Below are 22,961 nucleotides of genomic sequence, written 5' to 3'. Positions count from 1 at the left end.
TGTGCTCAAAACTATCGCCTCCAAATGGCAATCCAATCAAGATGAGCTAAAAGTAACAGGCAAACATGTTATAGCAGCATGAAACCTTCAAGGCCATTCCGCCCTCTCACCCCAAAAGCACCATGCTTAGGGGAAGTTGACAATTGGGTTGTAGTATCTATATATTGCGCTGGCAACCCCTTGAATCAATTTGGTATTTTAGTCGCCTCCTCCAACAGGCAGACCTGCCGCGTCTATATTCTAAGCCCCCTAATGCACTGGGAACAATAGTGCTTGTTACCGGAGTGTACGCATCTACATCCGAAAAAGGACCATCTACATCGTTAACACTCCCTAAAACCTTCGAGTGTCTTTATCGCTACAACATCAACATCTTTAATGAGATATGGTATGACTTCACAAGGTCTTTAGAATTATTTCAACAAATGATTATAAAAATAAAAACTCTTGCCAGCATACCTTTAGTGCCTGTTACAACAGCTGTAGGTTTTCCATTGATAAACTTTTTAGCTGGCGAGCCACAGTTGCTTTTTGCTTTTTTCGGCGTTCCTGTAATGGTTTCACCACCATTTGGGTTTCATTTACGGTTGGCGATAGATTACCCAGTTTTGTTGTAGGTTCAGCGGCTTGCATATACTGCATACCTTTTTTCATCATGTACTCAACTTCTTCCATGGTATCATTGACGTGCAATGATTTTTCGGTACTCTCATTGAACAAACTACGATTTTCTTTATCATTTTCAAATGATTCTTCAAAGTCAATAGAACTTTTGTTATGGTAATTACTGAGCATGCTTTCCGCATTTCGTGCTATTGGCTCTATTGCAATTTCCTTCTGTTGTTGTTCTTTCTCCTCTTTAATAAAGACACTTTTGTTTAAATTTCCGCCCGTTTCATCTGACTCATCATCCGACAACTCAATTACTCCTAAAGAATCATCAAAGGACGCGCTGGAAGATAGTTTTTCACTGCCATGCATATTTTTATTATCATTGGTGATAAGTTCAGTCACAGTTGCATGCTCATTTGCTGGCGGCTCTAGTGTGTTATCTAGGTTTATCAATATTATACTTTTTTCCAGTTCATGCGATTCTTCGGAGGGCTCGCTTTGGTATAATGTGAAACTTTCCTGGGTGCACTTGCGCCTCTGGTGTCATGTGCTGTTTTATAACAGCTTGTTGTCGCTGAAGTTTCACTGCCTTTTTGAGCGCTTTGAAAGCTTATGTGTGATGATACATCATCACCACCCAAAGAACTATTAGACTGATCTTCGCAATTTTCCTCTAGTATAGTAGATGGTCTGAGAAGTCTCACCATTTTCAAAGGTGAAGTTTGTAAAGTGGTATCGCCCACTATTGTGGAGTCCCACATTTTAGATGGCGCTTCAATATCTTCTAGGAGTGTTACATCAATACTTTTTAAAGGAGTTTCATTATCCAATTGATGCTGCTCCTGTACGCATAAGTCATGCAATAGACGTTGCAATGATTGTGCTTCTTCATCTATTTCTTGTAGTTCTAAAATTATATTATTAAATTTAAACCACACAATCTTATCAACTTTCAATATGTTGTATATTCACTTACCTTGTTTACAAGGGGTTTTAAAATAATTTCCATCGGCGCTGCGCTTTTTAGCATCTTCTATAACCATATCCTTGTTCTCGCTAGGTATGTACTTAAATAGTGTGCTATCAGGATCGAATGCTGTTTTATCACACATTTTTTCCAAAGCCATAAAACTTTCATCAGACGTACGTTGCTGTTGGCATTTGAATATAGTTTCGTCACAAGATGCCTTCGTTGAAAAATTATAAGGAATCCTCTTTATAGTGTTTGCATTGTTGGATTTATTTTCATCATCCATTTCAAATATTTTGTTCATTGCAACGTTACTTTCGTGTTGATCCATATTCGCTACACGAGGAGCTGCACGTGCTTCTAGCAAAGTTTGTAGATCCTCCTCTAAATCCAAGCTAAAGCGTTGGCAAGATACCGGCTCTTTAGCAGGCGTTTTAGCCTTTCTAAATGTGTTCGTAAATCGAGAAAAAAATGTTGAAAATATTGTTTGTATTAATTTTTAATAATAGGTATATATTATTTAATATAATATATAGGTATATCTTAATAATATAATAGGTATATATTATTTTATATAAATATAAATTCGAAGAAATTACGGTTGAGGATGTTACACGTATAGCAAAAAGGTTCAAAAATAAAACTGGGGGGAAAAATTTACTTTCAGAAGGCGTAATTAAAGATTCGGTATAGTACATGGGTTTCTTCTATGCAACCGCTATAAACAAATCCATGACTACTGGAATAGTGCCAGACATGTGGAAAATTTCGACAATAGTACCAATTAGGAAAGTAAAAGGTTCAATAATGGCAGAAGAACTAAGGCCGATAAATACATTGCCGAACATAGAAAAAATTCTAGAAATTGTAATAAAAAATCAACTGCTTAATTGCTTAGAAAATAATAAAATCCTTATAAAGGGACAATCCGGTTTCCGAGAAAAGCACTTTTGCGAGACGGCCTTAAATTACGTCATATCTAGCTGGAAGGAAGAGCTGAGTCTGAAAAAACATATAGTAGCGGTTTTCATTGACCTGAAAAGAGCTTTCGAAACAATTGATAGGAATATAATGCTCGATAAACTACAAAAAATTGGTATTAGGGAAAATGAATTGCAGTGGTTTAGAAGCTTCTTATCAGACCGGAAACAAAGAACAACCATCGAGTCAGTAGTCTCATCCGAGGCACATGTGGACATAGGTTTACCACAAGGGTCGGTATTAGCACCAATCCTGTTCAACATTTACATAAACGATATATCATCAGCACTGAAATATAGTAAAATCAGGTTGTTTGCAGATGATGCGCTACTTGAAGTAAATGAAACGGACATTTCAATAGCAAGGAGCAAAATGCAAAAGGATTTGGACTCGTTGTATAGATGGCTTTGCATTAATAAACTCAAGCTTAACATTAACAAAACTAAGTTCATGGTTTTATCTAGGACGACCAATAAAGAATCACTTAATTTAGATCTAAAAATAATGAATACAAGCATTGAGGATGTCAAAATATTTAAGTACTTAGGGATCCTGATTGACAATAAACTGAGGTTTACGGATCATATTGTTGCCAAAATTGGCAAAAAAATTGGATTTTGGAAGAGATCGTGTAAACTTATTAGTAAGAAATATAAGTTGAAAGTATATAGATCCATCATAGAACCGCACTTCTTATATTGCCCTACAATATTATTTATTGCCAATGAAACACAAGTAGACAGGTTACAAATTATGCAAAACAAAGCTATGAGATTTATATTGAAAGCGAGGTACGACACTTCCATAAAGAGTATGCTTGATGCACTAAACTGGTTGAGTGTGAAACAGTTGATATTTTACCATAGTATGAAATTTGTATTTTATATCAAGCATGGTAAATTACCAGCCTACCTAAGTGAAAAACTTGTTTATGTGAATGAAACCCATTCTTACATAATCAGGGAAAATAATAATTTTAGATTACCTCTTCTCAAAACAGAAATGGACAAGCAAAATATATTTTACAAAGGCCTGAAATGTTTTAATGAACTACCTAATCATGTTAAAAATTGTGAAAACTTAAACACCTTCAAAAAAAGTTTATTAGAATATTGCAAAACCCTTCCAATAAGATAAAATATTTTGTATCTGTATTTCATGTTACTGATCCTTGAGCGTACATGGCAATCCAAATACACACAGAGGAACCTTATGCATCAGGTCAAAAACATATATCGCTCGCATTCAAATTGGGAAAGAATTTCGGAAAATATCGTCCCAGACAAACAGTTGGAGTGTGCATGTGAATCACGTATATTCCTACAACAATGATTTATTATAGTTGGCTGTGTGTACATAAAAGCTGGTACAGGGAGGATTGGAAACGCGTCCTTTCCAACCGTCCGATAAAAGTGGCTCGTTCTGCTGAGCTGCTAGCTTTTGGGTTGACCGGAATCAAATGCATTCCGACAGCATAAATAATAAAACTGTGTAATCATACGTCTTGGAGTAGGGCAGGATTGCGAACACGTCCTTCCAACCTCCCAATGAGATGACTCCAAGACTCGCCCGTTGGGACCACCAGTTATTATTAAAATATATTTATAATTTGTAATAATCTAAGTTTTAGGCTTAAAACGCCGTAATAATAAATAAATAATAATAATAATATTACCGCATATATACCGCATTTTACTTCCGCATTGCCTTTATCTGAGATCTTGCTTTTAACAATACCCATAGGCTGTAGCGTATAGGTATCACAACCAGTGCATTGAAATATCATTGATTGTTTGCTGTGTTCATAATATAAAGATATGGTACGTAATTGGATTGTGGTAAAAGGCCAAAATGCTGTATACCAACCTCATGCTATATTTACACTTCGCTTGACTACTATGCACACGCACAAATACGCGTATATAAACATCGGCAGAAATGCTCAAAAGTGGCTCAATATATTTTCCATAACGATTAGCGTGCGTTTCAATGCAATGCAATAGTATACGCAATCCCATCTTATGGCAGCATTTCATAAGCAAAGGCACAGAACTACATTTGGCATAGCAGGCTTCAGGCGTATTGCCAGCCAGCACAGCCATATCAGTCGCAGTTACAAGTAATAAACCCCCACTCGTCAGTGATTGTATAGCGCCATCCAGAAAGCGATTCGGACAACCATAAGGATCTAGGTCTATAACATCGAAACGCTTCTCATATGAAGTTGAAAGGTACATGAGAGTCCTATTGCGAATTTTATTATTATTACAGTTAAATCACTAGCTATTGAATCGTATATCAAACCTACATTGCATACCCTTCGCTTGGCACAATTAAATGTTCCACTCCATTGTGTCGCATATTTACGCTAATGGAATCTACTGCCACCTTAGATAGATCACTTGCAACAATTCCACGCACGCCTGCTACTTCTTTTGCATAACGTATGCTACGTAAACCTGTTGCAGCAAGCGCTTCCAATATTCGTATTTTACACCAGCCGTGTATGGTTTCTTGTCATTAGCATTGCTTTCGTTTGTATTTTGTGCATTTTTATGCGCCGCCGCTTCCTGCTCTCTTATCAACCGCTTTGAGTATACATTAAGTACTGAAATACTTAAATCACGATTAAATTCTTGTACTGGATTGTAGAATACGGCCCCGCCGGCAATAATTTCTGTAGTGCTTTCTTTGATCACACGTTCGGGTGCTTTGTTGTTCGTAGCGATCTGTTAATTCATAAATTTAGGCGATTTTGTTAATAACGCGAAACATATATTTACCTTATTTTCAGCTATTTCCCCAACTTCCATTTTGGCCTTAAACTGCTGTGCATCCACTTTTTTGTTATCAGCTGTTCGGTGGTGGCATACGCTGAGCTGCTGCTTTCGTTGAACAGTGAATCGTGGAAACTGTTTCAACAGACGAATATATTTAAGTATTACAGATGCATGACACTGTTTTTTTTATAAATCAACGATGATAGCCAGCCTGGGGAGGTTGTTGCTGCTGCTATCGTGGCATTGCATTACCTAGTGGCTGTTGTGGTATATACCTTGGTATAACTGGATGTGGTGTCATTGCCCCACCTGGTCCAGTTGATGCGGACCATGAACAACAACCACCACGACCTACACTGTTTGGGTTCACTTTGCTGCTGCAAATACACCTCCGTCACAATAATTAATGGAGACCATGGATGGGTAACTAAACAAGAGAGTATATTTTATTGCACACATAGTCGTTTTTTACACCGAATTTTCTAATCATTTTTTTCAATTTTGGATAATAAATCTTAATGGTATGTATTTTGTAAGTAGATCCATATAAGCACTGTAACAAGAATTTTTTTCTTGTATGTATGTGGAAATCAAAATTTACTATTCTGCATTAGAATTGCTCACGATTATTTATACTATACAATTACATATTTCACTATCTTTCTTTATAAACATGCACAAATTGATATGAGTTTTTTTGCTAAAACACACTTTAGTAGACCAAAAAATATTAAAGAATGCGTATATTAATTTCTGCAAAATGTAGTAAAAACAGGTTGAAAAAATTAACCAAAAAATCGATTTGTCTTGCTGTCTCTGCTGAATTAGAAATGGCGGATTTTTTTGCACGCAAAAATTACGTATTTTGCTATCCCTATGAAAATAATAGGAGCGAGAGAGCACGATACATTGTGGGAAAGCAAAATTTGTCAGCATGCTATTTCATTTCCACAATTTTCCATTCCAAATCGTCGCCCCTGTGAAAAATTCGTGTGGCTGTGTGCGTTTTTGGTCACACGATTTTTGCAGGGGAGTATCGATCAATAACTATGAGGTTCAATGTGTAATTGATACAGGAGCGCAGGCAAACGTTTTATCGTACGAAATGGCACGCATTTTAAAGCTAGGTAATTGTATAACTAAGTCTAAGACAAATTTAGCTACTTTTAGTGGAGTAAAGTTACCACTTGTAGGTATAGTTTGAACTAACATACTTTATAAAAACAGAAGTTTTCGTTGTGTGTTTCACATTGTTAATATGAGATGCAAAAATGTAATTGATTTATCAACAGCAATTAATTTAAATTTGATAAAAAATGTTAATGCCATTTCGTGTAGAGTTATTGAAGAATATGCAGACTTATTCAATGGTTTAGGCGTTTTAAAAAATAAATGTAGCTTAAAATTAAGGCGTATATATGACCCAGTTATTGATCCACCAAGAAGAATACCGTATACTTTGTATAAAGAATTAAAAGAGGAATTGGAAAGAATGGTCAATCTTGAAGTTATCGTATCTGAAAGTGAACCTACCGAATGGGTAAATTCGATTGTGTTGGTTAAAAAACCTAATGGCAAGTTGAGATTATGTTTAGACCCGCAAAATTTAAACAAAGCTCTTCTTTGACCACACTTTCCATTTCCTAACATTGATGAATGTAGGGCAAAATTAACAGATTCAAAGTTTTTTAGCTCGTTGGATGCCAACTGTGGGTTTTGGATGCTGCCTTTGGATGAAAAATCGTCAAAGCTGTGTACATTCAATACGCCTTTTGGTCGGTATAGATTTTTAAGACTTCCTTTTGGCATAAGTGCAGCGCCGGAAATATTCCATTCGGAAATTATTCGACATTGATGGTCTAATTATTTACATTGATGATTTTTTGATTTATGCGTCGAGCATTGAGGAACATGACAGAATTCTGGCCAAGGCGTTAGAAAGAGCTAGACAAGTGGGGGTTAAATTTAATAGACAAAAATCTCAAATTTGCACCGAAAAAATTAGATTTATTGGACGCATTTTTGATAAGAATGGGGTCATCCCAGACTATAGTAAAGTACAAGCTATAAAGGAAATGCCAGCTCCGAAGAATGTGTCGGAATTACAAAAGGGATGGTCAACTATTTAGGGGCGTTTATAAAAAAATTATGAAAGAAAAATAAACATCTTAGAGATCTATTAAAAAAAGAGGTAGTTTGGCATTGGAATGAAATACAAGAACGTGAGTTTAACAATTTGAAAAAGGAATTGTCAAATACTCCAGTTCTGACCTACTTTGATCCTAGGAAGAAAATTACGTTATCAGCTGATGCATCCAAATATGCAGTAGGGGCTGCATTAATGCACGAAAACCCTGCAAAAACGCTCCACGTCATTTTACGGTCATTGTGACTTTCTGCAGCGGTTATATTCATAGTCATTTTTGCATGGGCGGATTAGGTTTTGTGACCAAATTTTCCGTTTCGTTCCTATTAATGTGATAGTGCATTCCGCTCCCACCTATAGGATGTGAGCATAGTACTGTGCTGCTCACACACGTCACAATGCTCGTCAAATGGCGGTCATTTTTCCGTCATTTCACTCTACATTTTCGAGTCATTTGACAATCAATTTTACTGCGGTTTTACCATTTATATAACCGCCATATAACGTGAATTTTACCTGCAGATTTACTCTACCTGGAGCAGCCATATGAATAAAATATGAACCAAAAAAATTGAATTTTCAATATTTATTATTTTCAATATTATTATATATGTACATGAAATTGGAACTTATATTAATCCAGTTCATATAAAACAGAAGAACTTTAATAATAAATAAACTCGCTTAATTGGTTTTTGTTTTCCAATTGAAATCTCTTCTAAGCGAGCAAAAAAATAATATTAAGCTTTAGAAAAAACTCCAATTATTTGAATGATCTACAACATAAAGCTTAGTATAAATTCAGATCAAAAATATTCAAAGGTGTCGTGGAATCCGATTGCTCTCGTACTTGAAGAACTTAAAAATGTACGACTATTAATTGAGTCAGACTTATTGTTGTTCTAAATCTAATCATTCAAGCAATAATTCTGCAACCCTTAGCAGGAGTATTGATTGGTTTCAAATCTAATTCCGACAGCAATCGTATCACGACATCCCTTATTATATATGCACATGAAATTGTACTTAAATTAATACAGTTCATATAAAGAAAAGTAAGTATTTTAATAACAAATAAACTCGCTTAATTGGTTTTCGTTTTCCAATTGAAATCTTTTCCAAGCGAACAGAAAATAATTTTAAGCTTTAGAAAAAACTGCAATTATTTGAATCAATTTAAATCTACAATTTAAAGCTAATTAGAAATTCAGATTAGATTTACTCTTTTTTTTCAGATCAAGAATATTCAAAGGTGTCGTGGAATCCGATTGCTGTCGTAATTGATGAACTTAAAAATGTGCGACTAGTAATTGAGTCAGACTTATTATTGTTCTAAATCTAATCATTCAAGCAAAAATTCTGCAACCCATAGCAGGAGTATTGATTGGTTTCAAATCTAATTCCGACAGCAATCGTATCACATCCCTTATTATATATGTACGTGATATTGCAACTTAAATTAATACAATTGATATAAAGAAAAGTAAGTACTTTAATAATAACATAAACTCTCTTAATTGGTTTTTGTTTTCCAATTGAAATCTTTTCTAAGCGAGCAGAAAATAATTTTAAGCTTTAGAAAAAACTCCAATTATTTGAATAATCTACAACTTAAAGCTTAGTAGAAATTCAGATTAGGTTTACTCTTTTTTCAGGTCAAGAATATTCAAAGGTGTCGTGGAATCCGATTGCTGTCATAATTGATGAACTTAAAAATGTACGACTTGTAATTAAGTCAGACTTATTATTGTTCTAAATCTAATTATTCAAACAATAATTCTACAACCCATAACAGGAGTATTGATTGGTTCCAAATCTAATTCCGACAGCAATCGTATCCCATCCCTTATTATATATGTACGTGATATTGCAACTTAAATTAATACTGTTGATATAAAGAAAAGTAAATACTTTAATAATAAATCAACTCTCTTAATTGATTTTTGTTTTCCAATTGAAATCATTTCCTGTGCATGCACATCGCTAACCTGTGTTGGCAAAAGATATGATTATACTGTCTTCGATAGATAGTCGGACGATCCGCTACTCGGCGAAGTAGAGATGACCGTTGTGTCGGTGGCAGCTGTTACAACAGCAGTTTCTAACTTTACACCATCCGTACGGTGTGATGAAAGCTTCACTGCCTTTTCCAATTGCTTGGCGCCAGCAATTTTTGCTGTTTGTAAGGCTTTAGCTGTAATGCAAATATATAGATGGGTTAAAGTGGTTTTCGTATGTTATTCAACAACTCACCCTATACCATCATCACAGCCTCCTCATCGATTTTGAATATGTGTACTGTTTCAGTATTCAGACCCAGTTCGTTTGGTGCAATATTTTCGATTTGATGAATATGTATACTATCCGTTAGGCAGACAATTAGGTGCAATCGATTCATTCATATACTGTGGGTATTTGAGCCGTAGACGCAATGGCAGATATTTTGATTCTTTTTGAAGTGTAACATTTGTAAACAGTTCGGTTTCTCTGCTGTCACCATCACCACTAGAGAGCTATTGAAGAAACGCTCGACCAAGATAATATGTGAGATTTACACGCATAGATTTCTTCCACCTTTTCACAGTTATTGATGGAGAAAATGCGAAAGCCATCCAATACCGAAATGGAACTGTAGAGGAAGAAACATTTTATAAAATTTAATAAAATCAAAAAATGATAGTTGTGCTAAAATGGGGAAACGTATTGTATGTTAAAGTATAGCGAAGTCTCAGCGGCTTTGTCCTGGTGAAAATTTAGTTTGAATAGGTTTTATTCTTCATTCTTAGAAACATGTAGGAAGGTACCTGGTAAGATATTAAAAATTCTCAACGCTTTTTTTGCTATAACTTAAAAAACTCATATTCGAACTTCTGCTTAACTTCTACATATCAATAGCTACCTTTACCACCAGGTGTCACTATTGCTTCTACGCCTATGCTATTGTTTCCTACATCGATGAGCTTTGTAATAAAATAAACAGCTATCTCCCCAATCTCTCCAGTTTTGTCGCCTCGCGAAACCTGATATTGTCACCAACCAAATCATCGGTGACCTTATTTAAAACATGACCGCGCCAAATGTCGACCATATGGCATTACCCTACCGACTCTCTTACACCCTAAAATTTTGGGTGTGACTTTCGATCAGGATCTACATCTTGGAGAGCATGCACTAGCAATTGTAACGAAAATCGTCGTTGGTGTGAGGTCTTAGCCGATCTCCAGATCTGTAGAAAAGGAGCTTATTAGCTTAATGCTTAAGATGATGCGGGAATAACCAAGTAAGCTCCTTCCAACCTTTGATTCGGGGGATGGTATAATGGTATGAAGATGATAGCGCGCGACAACATCGGATCAGCGGAGGATATATTGTACGCGCAGCTTGGAAAAATGTCCTTAGGTACAGGCAAAATGTATATGCGACTCAGGAAAAGAAGTCGCGGGTATTAAAGTCCTAACAAGGTGGACGTCGAAAAGGACCTCAAAAGCCTAAGGGAAAAAAGACAGGTGGAGGTAGCCCACGTCACCCCGAATGTGTTAGAAGGGGACCAGCAGCCAAATGGTGCTGTGAGTCGCACAGAGGAACACCCGGCACAACAGGTACAAGAGGCTGAAGGGGGCTTCGAACACTCTAAACCAAAAGGGGTAGAGGAGGACGACGACGTCACGATGAAGGTGCTGGAGGGGGACAAGCAGCCCATTGGTACTGCGAGTCATACAGATAAACCTCCAACACAGTAAAGTGGCGTCGAGCGAACTCCTCCTCCTAACGCGCTGATCCAGGAGCCGTGGCTTCCATCGGGAGGAAAGGGTTCTGGACTTAGCGCGCGCGGATTTGGCGTTTACTATGCGCAAACGGAAGGACGGGTGCGAGCTGTAGTAATGGTAAGGAAACAGCTGCATTCATATATGCTACCTAATTACACTACTGAGGACCTCGTAGTGGTGGTGAAATCGCCGGGCTCAGATGGTACATGTCCGGCCATGCTACAAATTTCAAGTAGGGCGGTCGTGGGATGGCTTAAAATAATATTCGATGGGTGCATAAACTGAATCATGTACCGCACTCTTGGAGAACTGCTCGTGTAGCTTTCCTACCAAAGGCGGGGAAGATCGGTCACGTGTATCCCAAAGATTATAGACCCATAATTTCTGCTCAAAACCTTTGAGAGGCTGATAGATGTGTACATAAAGTCCAACGTGGATGAAAAGCTGCTCTCCACAACACAACAGGCGTACACCAAGGGCAAGTCAGTAGACACCGCATTGCATAGGGTGGTAATAAGCATAGAAAAAGCCCTGGAATATAAGGAATATGCTCTAGAAGTCTTCTTAAGCATTGCCGGGGCTTTCTAAATGGGCGATTATTGATGTTCTTAATTACGTTAAAGTACATCCAGCCTTACCCAGATGGATCGACTGCATGTTAAACTGCAGTAAGATTACATCGCAATGGGGATCGTACGCGGCGACGAAATTAGTGGACAGGGGCACTCCGGGTGCTATCACCTCTGCTGTGGACGCTGGTCATTAACCAACTGCTTAGGGGATTCTACGAGGGACCAGAAAAACTTACGGTTTACGCAGATGACGTTGCATATGGTCTTGTTTACAAAGAGGTACAAGGTCCCTAATTGGACCAGGCCTAAGTTAGGAGGGGCGACCCTACGGGGAAACCTTGCACAAAATATCTAGGAATGACCCTAGACAGTAAGCTGTCATGGAAGCTCAACGTGGAGGAGAGGGTGAGGAAGGCTTAAACGGCACTTTATGCATGTAAAAGAATGCAAAAGAACCGGCATATACGATCAGAAGGAACTCGATGACGATGCCTCAAAATAACAACCAAAAGCAATAATTATCATTTCACTGACACAAATTTTATAGTTTTTTCTTCCGGAGTTGGACACAATCTTTTCATAATTTTACTTAACAATTTAAGATTAGAAATTTTTTTCAATTTGTATTTTCACTTACCAGCAACAACAGAATCATGTTTAATTGTACGCCGCACAATCATTATAGCATCATGTAACGAAGCTCAGTTTCTTTCAAAAATTGTTCGGCACCGCCACGTAAAATCAATGTATATGTTCTAGCATTAACGCAACCTTTAAATAATTATAAACTATAAAAATGAAGTTAATGTCAAACCCACTATCAAACCTTGGAAAATGTTGAAATGTTCACCACCAACTTGACGTTCTTCAAAGTAATCACATTGACCCAAACCCCTTTGTATTAATATCATTAGCTGTAGTCATAACAGCTCCACCACAAGCTTTCATTGTACGTTTCAAATCTTCTTCTGGTACACTAACAACATTTCACGATCTGCAAAATACTGTGTACCAACATCACCAATTGGCAGTTTAGAAAACACAACATTGGCGCCTTACTTACCTATTTTATTGTACAGGAGACGCCATTCAGCATTAACAATTTTCTGATACTCTTGGACATTGGAGGACATTCCTGTGGCAGAGCATTTTTCCAATAAAGCACTTTGTTGTTCCTTTGATTGGCGCTTCCACATGTACAGCCATGTTATATTTTGGTCATGCATAATTATAATGCTTTACGTATAGCTTTAATGATGATACGTGCATGCACGCCTTCCTCAACATATGGTTTAACTTGTTTTAAGATTTCACCTGCTTAAAGTACTACTGAAGTGGTGCCATCGCCGACCTGATAAGAGAAACATTTTTATTCTACACATTCTAATATAACAAAAAACTTACCTCAGCATTTTGAAATTTGGCGATGTCTACTAGAGTTTTACGGCTGGATTCACAATATCCAATAGTTTCATAATGGTTGCCCCATCATTTGAAATTGTGGCCTTACTACTGGAATCAACAATATGCTTGTCCTTACTATGTGAACCCAATTGAATGCGAGGCATTGATGTGGATATGAGTTGAGGTTTACCATGAGAGCTATCGGTACCCAAGCATTTTTTACACAAATACTCATGTACCCAATACAAGTTCAGGACGTTCATATTTATCGACACGCTGTCCGGTATGGCCCAAATGTTGGAAATATGCAGTTGGCACTGTTGAGAAAAAATATGGATCAATGAACACAAGTAAAAGTGAAAGATTTTTTTTACCATCTCTTGTTACTTTACACATTAGACATTGGAAACGACGACCAGCATCTACAAGTTGCTACTGAGCCTTGCAACGATTAGATCTAATTGCACCCAATTCACCAAAATTTACAATGGGTGGCTCATATTCACCCTCAACCGTTCGTGCCATTGGTGATGCGGTAAGTGTAATGGACAAAGCTGTTGTTTTTAATAAATCAGCTGTTGCATGTATGCAATACAAAGACGACCGCAAAACCCCAGCGGGTTAGGAGATCAGAATATACCCGCGGTAAGTATGCCTGTCGTAAGAGTCGACTAAAATACCAGATTCAAGGGGCTGTGTAGCGCAACCTTTCAGGTTGCCAGCGCAATATATAGCTTCTCCAAACCCAATTGTCAACCTCACCTATCCGCGGCGAATCCTGTTTCACTAACAGACGAGGCTCTGGCGACCCCAAGCTCCTCATGGAACTTGGGGGTAGGGAGGGAGGGAATGGCCTGAAGGTTTAATGTGGCCACATAAATCGTTCCCGAGATGGTCGGGCTAGCCCTTAATGGTGCTATGGTACCGGAGCGTACCGGATTTGTATCCGGCAAAGGACCATCACATCGATAACACTCCCCAAAGCCTTCAGGGAGCAACCTTATCGCTACAACAACAACAACAACAACGACCTGCAAAGAAGAAAGATCAATGTAATTGCCAAACAAAACATTAATTTCGATTATCGATACCTAACGTAACGTGGCGAGGAGTTACCCTGATCTTCTACCACATATTTTGTGGTCACCAATGGTGATAATAAACCCTGTTCATTAGTAATAAAAGCACCACCAGCGCTATTTTGATTTTCAATGATAACGCTTATCGGATTTGGCATCTGATCGGGATCTAAACGGCGTTGGGCTTGATCATACTGTTGCGGCTGTTGATATTTACCAGTAACAGGTGCAGGTGGTTGCTAAAGAAAATAACACAAAAATAATCATCAGCAAATTTGTAAATTATTAGTTGTATTAGCATACATTATAACCAGGACGTCCGGACGTGGCGTCTGTCCAGGTTGTGTTGGTGGCATCATAAAAGCCATCAATAACAAGTGCCAAGAATATATCCGCGGCATACCTGCCGACCAAAATGATTCAAGGGGTTGTGATTGCCAACCTCACCTACCCGTGGCGAATCCTGTACCTAACAATTTGGTGTGAACAATTGGTGCCAGTTAACCCTCTGAAATAATCGGCGCAATTTTACGCCATTGTGTTGGCATTAATTAGGCAAAATGCAAAAACTTTTCATCCTCCTCGCGTGACCATTCTGTCTTCTTTAAGCTAGGATCAAGCCATTCGTACCAGCGTGCCTTACATTGCTTGGCAGATTTGCGATGCAGCAGTGATACAATACGTGACCACTGGATTTTGCCATATTTCATTACAGCTACTTTGAGGATTTCATCCTGAAAGTTATCAATTTAGTTAATAAACGGCCAAGAGTAACCAGTCGCGTCAAATGCTTACCTCAGTGTTTCTCCACACACCACCTTTTATCATTATTCGCGGCATGGTGCTATATAATTGTGAATTCTTTCGATGAGCACAAAAATCAAATCAAAAATTTTTGTCGAAATAAACAGCAAAAATCATTGTATATTAAAGACTTTGGGAAAATTTTAGAATAGCACCCCCGAGTTCGGGGTAAAACTTGGTATCAAATGAAAAAGGGAGTTCTCCCGATCACAAATATATATATTTTAAAGAGCGCAAACTTATAATTTAAAAGTTATTTGTTGTTAAAGTTTGCAAATTTAACAAATTTCTATAGAACTTTAAATTACAATTTACACATCTTTCAAAACCTTAATCCACATACATATCTATATAAATTGGCAACGATAAACTTAAATTGCATTTTAGTATATTTCACATTTCATTTTTGCATTGTTTTCACTTATTATAAATGTTTTTATTAAATCAATCGCGCTTTTGTAGCAACATGCACATATATATATATATATATATATATATACATATATTTTATTGATGACATTACAAAGCTGTGCTGCCACATATATATACGTATACACATATAAAATTTGTATAGAAATTTGCAAACTTTAACACCAAATTACTTTTAAATTATAAGTTTGCGAGCTTTAAAATATATATATATGTGATCTGGAGAACTCCCTATTAATTTTAAATATTTCCGGAGATATTCCATTTAAAACTCTCAAAATTGAAACAATTTTCGACCACCAAATGTTTTGCTGTCTCTGCTGAATTAGAAATGGCGAATTTTTTTGCACGCAAAAATTACGTATTTTGCTATCCCTATAAAAATAATAGGTGCGAGAGAGCACGATATATTGTGGGAAAGCTAAATTTGTCAACATGCTATTTCATTTGAAGAATTTTTCATTCCAAATCGTCACCCCTGTCAAAAATTCGTGTGTTTGTGTGCGTTTTTGGTCACACGATTTTTGCAGGGAAGCAACCAATTGCGTATGCATCAGCATCGCTTACTCAATGTCAAATCAACTATGCACAAATTGAAAGGGAGCTTTTAGCGATACTATTTGTGCACAAAGTTTCATCAGTATGTTTAGAAGTAGAGTACAAACCAGGTAAATACCTTTTTATAGCTGATACGCTTTCCATAGCACCTTTGCAAGAAAATGCATTGAGTGAGTTTGATGAAGACTTGACCATTCATTGCGATTTACTAACAAAACATATCGATATTTCGAATAGTAAAATTGAAGAGATTCGAAATTTTTCTAAATCAGACAAAATATTCTTAAAATTATTTGAATATATCAAAAATGGATGGCCATGTGAGAAAAAGCTTGTAGACAAAGAAATACAGCCGTGTTACAAGATTAAAGAGGAGCTAACTGTCGTAGAAAATGTTATCTTTAAAAATAATAGAATAGTCATTCCTAGTATATTACGAAGCGAAATACTAAAAAATTTACATGAAGGTCACATGGGAGTACAGCGTACTCATTGGAGTGAATTTAATTTAAAATGAAGGTAAATGAAGAGGGGCAATACAACTTTTATATTTTTTACTACGAATATTCTTATGTTATTTAGCATTTGAGTGAATAAAGAAACTAATATTTCTCTATACTATAGTATGTATACATAAAACCAGAGCGCGGTTGCATTTTATCAGAGTTGCCATAATAAAATTTTGTTATCAGTTATTTGTATGCAATATTTTACTTTTGGCAACTCTGTTTCACCATTTCACAACTTATCGAAAATTTTTAAACGACCATTTGATTGCATTTTTCCCTGAAAATATAAGAAAGAAATAATAGTAAAAGGACACCACAAATAAATTTACAATACTTACCGCTCTGCTACCGTACAACCTCGTGGATTTTTTCATAATGACATTTCTCCTTTCAGGAAATGCCTTTACCAAGTTTTTTTTGCATTCACACAAATCAAAATTTTTAATTTTAACTAAAAAGTAAAAAAAAATTAAAAAAATGAAAAAAAAAAATGAGCGAAATCTTGTAATTTTTGAATTTCCCCTTCATTGTGTTTCCGTGAGTTTCATTTTCCTCCTGTGCCAACGCACAAGGTTTGAATATTAGCTACATTTAGGTCTGAAATAGACCATAATAATGTCCACACACTATTCCGGCAAAGTTTTGCACCTTGTTGGTGGGAACCCAGGGTGGTTTATAGTAAACACCACCACAATTATAGCAAGTTTCTGCAATCTGAAATACTCTACATACTAGGGAAGGGGTAATAACCGACCTAGCCACTAGTGTAATAATGTCCACACATTATTTCAGCAAAGTTCTGCACCTTGTTGGTGGGAGCCCAGGGTAGTTTATAGTAAACACCACCACAATTATAGCAAGTTTCTGCAATCTGAAATACACTAGGGGACACAAAGATAACCCCAAATCTTGAACTTTTTTTACCGTACAAACTGAACAAGCAACCATGGCCGCAGTTAATGAGCACTTGACTCACCCTGCACCATTTTAAGCCAAAAAGCCAAATGTACCAAATATTCTGGTAGGTCGTTAATAGCAAATAAGGCGTTGCTATTCAAGGAGATACCAATTAAAACGTATACCAAATCGTTACGAACGTATGAGGAGAAAGAGTAGTGTATTGTCACATACAAGGGAAGTGGTTATAACCGATCTAGCCACCAGTGTAATAATGTCCACACATTAATCCAGCAAAGTTTTTCACCTTGTTGGTGGGAGCCCAGGGTGGTTTATAGCAAACATCACCACATTTTATATCAAGTTTGTGCAATTTAAAATACACTAGGGGACACAAAGATAACCCCAAATCTTGAACTTTTTTTCTAAAATTTGTATACCTGGTTCTGAAAAATTTTATAAGTCAAAATTTTGAGGTAATCTCTTCACTCAGCCACAACCAGATATTTTTTTTGAAAAATAATCTTTACAGACACGTATATAATGTGACTTAATGAGTCTAATTGCAGGCATCATGGCCCGCTACGGCCAATTGCGCAGGGCATATGAAAAGAAGGCCAGCTACTTCAAGGTCCCATGCCATTTGTGTTCGGCTAGGCACCCGATCCGTCTCTGCCCAGTCTATCGCTCTAAGACACCCGACGAACGGATGCGTGAAGCACTTTTGGACAATTTCTGTGGCAATTGCCTCTCCATGGCGCATCGCACGGCTGGTTGCACAAGCAACGGGAGGTATCGGCGATGTGGCGAGAAACACCACACCACCCTTCACGTGGATGAGCAAACCAAAGCCTCACGTGAGCCGTACAAGCCATGGAGCGTACAGTTAGAGGAGGAAGAACGCGAGAACCTCGAAGGGGCGTTGTCACTATACGACCCCGATATTGAGGCGGAGGAAACCGACCGAGGAACCAGGGAGAGGGACATCTATTCCCAACCAGCCAGCATGGCCAAAGAGAGATCGGAACCACTGCCCTTCCGACTCTCAGGGGGATCGGAACCACGGTCAGTCAACGAGAACTCCTCACCGTCTCCGTCGACAACGACAACGCCCCCAGCTGGCTGACAACAACACAAGCCGCCGTCACGAAACCACCACGACTATCCTGCCTCGCTCTACTTTAACCGCCGCCGATTCTCGAGGAGTCATTGCCACTCGCCAGCTAAGGACGCCGCTAACGATCCGCAGTGGACGTACAGAGCTGGACCCCGTCGCTGGACCGGTACTGCGGCCCATGATATCGATTCCGCCGACTGCTATAGTGAAAATTGAAGCTGAAGGACGATTTCACCTAGTTCGAGCACTGATCGTTGTTTGTTCGCCGTCAACCGTTATATCGGCCGACTTGGTCCGGGATCTGCGACTGGACGAAACTCGAGTGGTTATCCAGATAGGCTGTGTGGTGTGTCTGCGGGGGAAGCACGGCGACAACAAACGCATTGCGACCCATGCCGTCGTCACACCACATTTCCACCTAGCGGCGCCTAGTCACAGCCTGGATCCAGCCATCGCGACTGTGTAGACGCACATATGTCTCGCCGATCCAAAATTCTACGTCGCGTCGCCAATTCGCCTAATTCTCGGGGCAGACGTATATGCCGACATCATGCTCAACCAAGTGCTGCCAACGTCATTCGGTCCACTCTTGGCGCAAAGCATAATCTTCGGATTTGTGCTCTCTGGAGTATCCCGCGCCTAAAATGTCGCAGATATATAAATCAAAAAAAAAAAAAAGAATAATTTTGAATTTGAATTTAAATTATGAATTTTGTAATAAATAATATTTTATACTTTTGAACTCATGCGTACGGTCTGTCCATCCTAAAATCTCTAATTTTTCTCCTTCTAGATATTATCTACTCTAGCAGCAGGGCAAGGCGAGGTTGCGTACCGCAAGGGGGGCCGGCATGTTTAGGCCAGCAGGCTAACCCTAAAGGAAAATTAAGGGCCGGCCACCCTAATACAATCTAATACAAAACCGCTTATTTTTTACGGCCGTTAGCACTTCTACTAAAAGAAAAAGTGACGTTTCGTTAAGTTACCCCGCCAAAGGCCTGTTAGCTTTGGGGGTAAACGGAATGCGTGGAATGGGACTCGATCACTTGGATTAAAGCCGCAGCAATATACCCACGGTCGTAAGTTCTTCCTTTAAACAACAAGTTTTCAAAACCATAAAAAAGGTCATCCAGCAATCATCACCGCCAGAACGCAGAGTCCCCGAATATATTAAAAGGTAAAACTGTAGCGATTGCATGTTTGATTTTTAAACTCTACTTCTCATTTTTCTATTGCACATTCCTTTGAAATAAAATACTAGTGTAATTTTTAATATTAATTATTGCCTTTTATTTCTAACCCCCCTGAGAGAAACTAAGTCTGGAAATCGTCAGCTCAAGTTTTCAATGCCGGATCCTGTACTTGCTGTGAATTCAATTTAGTGGATTTGCGCGGTGGAGGCTGCCACACGTCTATGGGGGAGATGGGACGGGTGACAGCCTGCACCGCGTAAACATCCTGGCCCGCCTAGGCGTACTAAGCGCCTAAAGTGTGTTTCAGCTCGGTCAAAGCCCTAACTGCTTCCTTAATGAGGATTTTCCCAACTTTATGTTTATACGTTGAGGTTCGCAGGCCGGTGGCGGTGCATCGTATAGTGCGATCGGGCACGGTCGGTGCGTGTTGGTTGCGCCGAACGCTGGATGTGCTTGCAGCGGGTGGTGGTTGTGGTAGCTGGATGTTCCACTGCTGCGATGGCGTGGCATGTGGCGACGCGATGAATGGCGTTGGCGCCTTGGTGGTTGCTCTACATTCGGGGGTTCGCGACTCCCGGTATCTCGATGCAACAACGTATGTTGAGGGAGTTCACAGACGTGGCAGCGCTCGCTGGATGAACATGCGCGTGTCGCGTTTGGCGTTGCCAAGCAGTTTGTGCAATAATTTTGTGCCCGCGCGACCAAGGCGCGTTGTTAGGGCTGCATGGCAGCGAACAAGGAGCACATTGATAGTGCATGGGGTTGCATGCATAAACGGCATCATCGGTAGTCGGGCGGGACTTCGTCACGTCGTTGGAGAGCTGTGGGCACTGTCACCTATGATGCTAGCAAGCGGCGCGGTGCGGGGACTGGAAGGCGTTGGCGATCCATCTGAGGAAGATAGGATAAAATAAATTTTAGTCGCTCATGATGTTGGGAGTGGAGTGTTGGCAGGGGTTAAGCTTATTTATGTAGATTTTATGATAGCACAGGGAGTTGGACTGTATTATGTTCTGGGGATCCTACCGCGCCTTGAGGGCCTGAGTCAAGCTCAGAGGGCGGTAGAAAACACAATTTTGTGATGGGCCATTCTGGGTGCGTACGTCGACTACTCGAATATGGCCGTCTCTTCCGAGGTGGGTGTCTTCCACGCGTCCTAGGCGCCATTCGGTAGGGGGTAGGTTGTCTTCCTTGATGACTACGAGGTCGCCCTTTCGAGGAGGTTGGGTTGTCTTGCATCGGTATCGCTTGTGCAGCTCCATGAGATAATCATTTTTCCAGCGTTTGCTGAACTGATGATGTAAAACTTTCAACCGTTCCCAACGGTTAATCATAGAGAGGTGTTCATAGTTCGGTTCGGGGATGGAAAGCAGGGGCGCGCCTCGTAGAAAATGACCCAGTGTGAGGCACGTGAGATCGCTTGGGTCTTGAGACAGTTGGAAGATGGAGCGAGTGTTTAAGACAGCCTCTATTCGTATCAATAAGGTAAAAAGTTCTTCAAAAGTGAAGCTGTGCGTTCCGGCGACCTTTTTAAAGTGGATTTTAAAGCTTTTGACAGCAGATTCCCATAATCCACCCATGTGAGGGGCCCCGGGGGTATAAACTTCCAATTAATTCCTTGTGGGGCGTACTTCTGGAAGGATACGAACTCCTTTTCCATGGCCCGCTTAGCTCCTACGAAGGTGGTGCCGTTGTCGCTCATCATTTTGCTTGGATATCCTCGGCGTCCTACGAAGCGGGCGAAGACTGCTTGGAATGCATGGGTGGTGAGGTCGGAACCTAATTCCAAGTGGACGGCTTTGGTGGCGAAGCAGAAAAAGACGGCAACATAGCCCTTCATCATCTTGGAAGACCGGAGCATAGAAGCTTTTATTTGAAACGGGCCGGCGAAGTCTACACCAGTAGTAGTGAAGGGGGGCGCGAAGGTACATCGTTCGGGGGATAAAGCTGCCATTATTTGGGAGCGCGTTTGTTGCTTCTGAATGGTGCATGCTTTACATTGGAAAATGCACTTTTTATTAGGGGTTTAAGCCGGGCTATGAAGAACTCTTGTCTTACAGCTTGTTGCATGAGGCGGACGTCCGCATGGAGGAAGGTCTCGTGTAGAAACCTTATATAGAGGAGAGCCTTTTCGGGGAGAATGATGGGATGATACTCGTTGTAGGTCATGTCGGCGATTACTAATCGTCTGTTGGCACGGAGAGTCCCGTTTGTATCCAGGAAGAGGTCAAGTACCGACAGGAAACTACGTTTCCCTAGGGGTTTCGAGTCCTCTAGGCAGGCTCGTTCTGGACCGAAGTATCGGGTTTGGGCCGCGATGATCAGACGGTGTTTCGCTCGTTTGAGTTCGGCATGAGATAACGAGAAGGTGACAGGATCATGGATGTCGTTTACTGCATCTTTCGCCCGACGTATGAACCTCAGAAAGTATGCAATGACACGTAGAGCTCGAGAGTAAGAGGAAAACCGATCTAGGATATCGTCGGTCTCCTCAGCGGCATGCAGTGCTTCGACTCGGGGAAGTTCGGGGGTACAATATTTCTGGCCGTTGGTGTTGGCCAGTCCTGGGGGGTCGGGAAAGCCACTCTGGACCATTCCACCATAGGGATGAGCTAGCAAGCTCGAGGGTGGTGCATCCCCTAGTGCCCATATCTGGGGATTATCCTTGCTGCGCACATGTCGCCAAGTGGCATTACCTATCAGGTCGATGATCTGCGCGGTTCGGTTGGAGACGTAGGTTTTCCAGGAATGAGGTGGCTTCTCTAGCCATGCTAAAACAATCTCGGAGTCAGACCACATGGTTAACTTTCGCTGATTGAGGCCGAGATGGGATTGGACAACTGCTAATAAGACCGCGCCGCATTACTCTAGTCGTGGCAAACTTATGGTTTTTAGGGGGGCCACTTTCCCTTTAAGAGACTAAAAAAGGTGAGAGAATAATTGAGTTCCTACGGTGGTTCTTACATAAAGTGTCGCGCCATAAGCCTTTTCCGAGGCGTCGCAGAAGCTCAACTGGTTTATCGGGATGGTAGTTTATCCAACGTGGTATTTGAATCTCCGAGATCGTTGGGAGATTTTCGGCGAACTGCGCCCACTTGATGAGACGGAGGGGCTTCACTGGCTCATACCAGTCAGTCCCGTCT

At 39.7% G+C, this 22,961-nt stretch overlaps 2 protein-coding genes across 11 annotated transcripts in view; both read right to left on the bottom strand.

The window, feature by feature from the left end:
* Nucleotides 1-13,364, bottom strand: part of LOC137253063 (protein transport protein Sec24C-like) — a 584,014-nt gene extending 570,650 nt beyond the window's left edge. For 4 of the 9 annotated variants that reach the window (XR_010953704.1, XR_010953705.1, XR_010953706.1 and 1 more), the window contains exons 1-2: nt 13,233-13,364; nt 12,892-13,179 (exon numbers count right to left, since the gene is read on the bottom strand). The gene's annotated coding sequence lies outside the window, so the exon portion shown is untranslated. Of the gene's footprint in view, nt 1-9,147; nt 9,684-9,742; nt 10,119-12,465; nt 12,600-12,654; nt 12,833-12,891; nt 13,180-13,232 lie in introns of those variants that run through there. The other 5 variants (XR_010953699.1, XR_010953701.1, XR_010953700.1 and 2 more) reach the window with 5 other exon arrangements.
* A 13-nt stretch (nt 13,365-13,377) lies between these two features.
* On the bottom strand, nt 13,378-15,848 carry LOC137253062 (protein transport protein Sec24C-like). Of its 2 annotated transcripts, XR_010953698.1 has the most exons (5): nt 15,107-15,848; nt 14,615-15,045; nt 14,324-14,550; nt 13,607-14,263; nt 13,378-13,549 (listed from the first exon to the last, which is right to left on the bottom strand). XR_010953698.1 is itself a non-coding variant. In XM_067789381.1 (4 exons), the coding sequence occupies exons 1-3, from the start codon at nt 15,149-15,151 to the stop codon at nt 14,239-14,241; spliced, it is 297 nt and encodes a 98-aa protein (XP_067645482.1). In that variant the 5' UTR covers nt 15,152-15,848; the 3' UTR covers nt 13,378-13,549; nt 13,607-14,238. The 2 variants fall into 2 exon arrangements, 1 of the variants encoding a protein (XP_067645482.1); XM_067789381.1 differs by lacking the exon at nt 14,615-15,045.
* Nucleotides 15,849-22,961: the final 7,113 nt, after the last annotated feature.

This window comes from Eurosta solidaginis, chromosome 5, assembly GCF_040869045.1.
Source record: "Eurosta solidaginis isolate ZX-2024a chromosome 5, ASM4086904v1, whole genome shotgun sequence".
In the NCBI taxonomy this organism is placed as follows: domain Eukaryota; kingdom Metazoa; phylum Arthropoda; class Insecta; order Diptera; family Tephritidae; genus Eurosta; species Eurosta solidaginis.
Note: the sequence above shows the minus strand (reverse complement) of the source record. Positions and strands in the feature narration are given on the sequence as shown.